The sequence below is a fragment of the Acanthisitta chloris genome, unplaced genomic scaffold (assembly GCF_000695815.1).
Source record: "Acanthisitta chloris isolate BGI_N310 unplaced genomic scaffold, ASM69581v1 scaffold34525, whole genome shotgun sequence".
Lineage (NCBI taxonomy): Eukaryota > Metazoa > Chordata > Aves > Passeriformes > Acanthisittidae > Acanthisitta > Acanthisitta chloris.
Genome location: NW_008673697.1, coordinates 2,907 through 3,846, shown reverse-complemented (window position 1 = coordinate 3,846; position 940 = coordinate 2,907). Strand labels below are relative to the sequence as shown.

General features: G+C 54.9%; 1 protein-coding gene across 1 annotated transcript in view; it reads left to right on the top strand.

The window, feature by feature from the left end:
- The first annotated feature begins 308 nt into the window (after window positions 1-308).
- The window catches only part of LOC103802564 (gamma-secretase subunit Aph-1b-like), a 3,527-nt gene continuing 2,895 nt past the window's right edge, over window positions 309-940 (top strand). The window contains exon 1 of the mRNA XM_009075048.1: window positions 309-351. Within this exon, the coding sequence (XP_009073296.1) occupies window positions 309-351 (43 nt within the window). The remainder of the gene's footprint in view (window positions 352-940) is intronic.

Sequence of the window (940 nt, the reverse complement as noted above, 5' to 3'; positions counted from 1 at the left end):
CACTGCCGGTGCTGCTACCAGTGCCGATAATGGTGCCAGCGCCATCGTGACACTGGTTCCACTGCCGGTGCTGGTACCAGTGTCAGTGATGGTACCAGCACGATCGTAACACTGGTTCCACTGCTGGTGCTGCTACCAGTATGGGTGTGACAGGCTGCTGGGATCAGTGCCGGGAATGGTACCGACATGGTCGTTACAGTGACACTAGTTCCACACTGCTGGCACTGGTACCAGTATGGATGTGATTGAGGTTCTTGTTCCAGTATGATCGTGACAGAGGCACTGGTACTGCTGGTACTAGTACCAGTATGGGTGTGATGGTGTGCTGGTCCCAGTGCATGTACATGATTGGTATGGGTGTGACAGGGACACTGGTAGCATCAGGGGTGTGATAGGCTTGGACTGCTACTGGCAGAGGCACCACCATGGGACTAGTACCTGTGCTGTTCTGGGGGCAGCCTGTATTCTTAGTGGTGCTGTTGTGAGTTTAGTGGAGTCACCAGTACTCATACTGGTGCTGTTGCTTGCATGACAGGAGCACAAATGTTGTCCCCCTTACTGTCACAGCCATTGGCGCACCACGGACACCAGTAGTCATACAGTATCACTGTCAGTGAAGGTTTGATAGTGGTAGTGGTGCATGTGTATGGTACCACTGCGGGACCAATAGAATGTGGTACTGGAACCGGTACCGATTGGCTATGAGCCTGGCGTGGGTGCTGATACTGCTGTGGACACAACAGGGACACTGGTGCCAGTTGTGGTGACCAGTGGAGCAGGGGTGCAGGCATAGTACAGCAGCAGTACCAGTACAGGCACCACTGCCCAGCACTGGTACCAGAACAGCTCTGGTGCTGGTGGAAGAGTGGGTAAGGCTGGGGCACATCTGCCAGTGCCAGTACCGACACAGAGGGGTGCAGGGTAGTGCTGATGGTTCCGG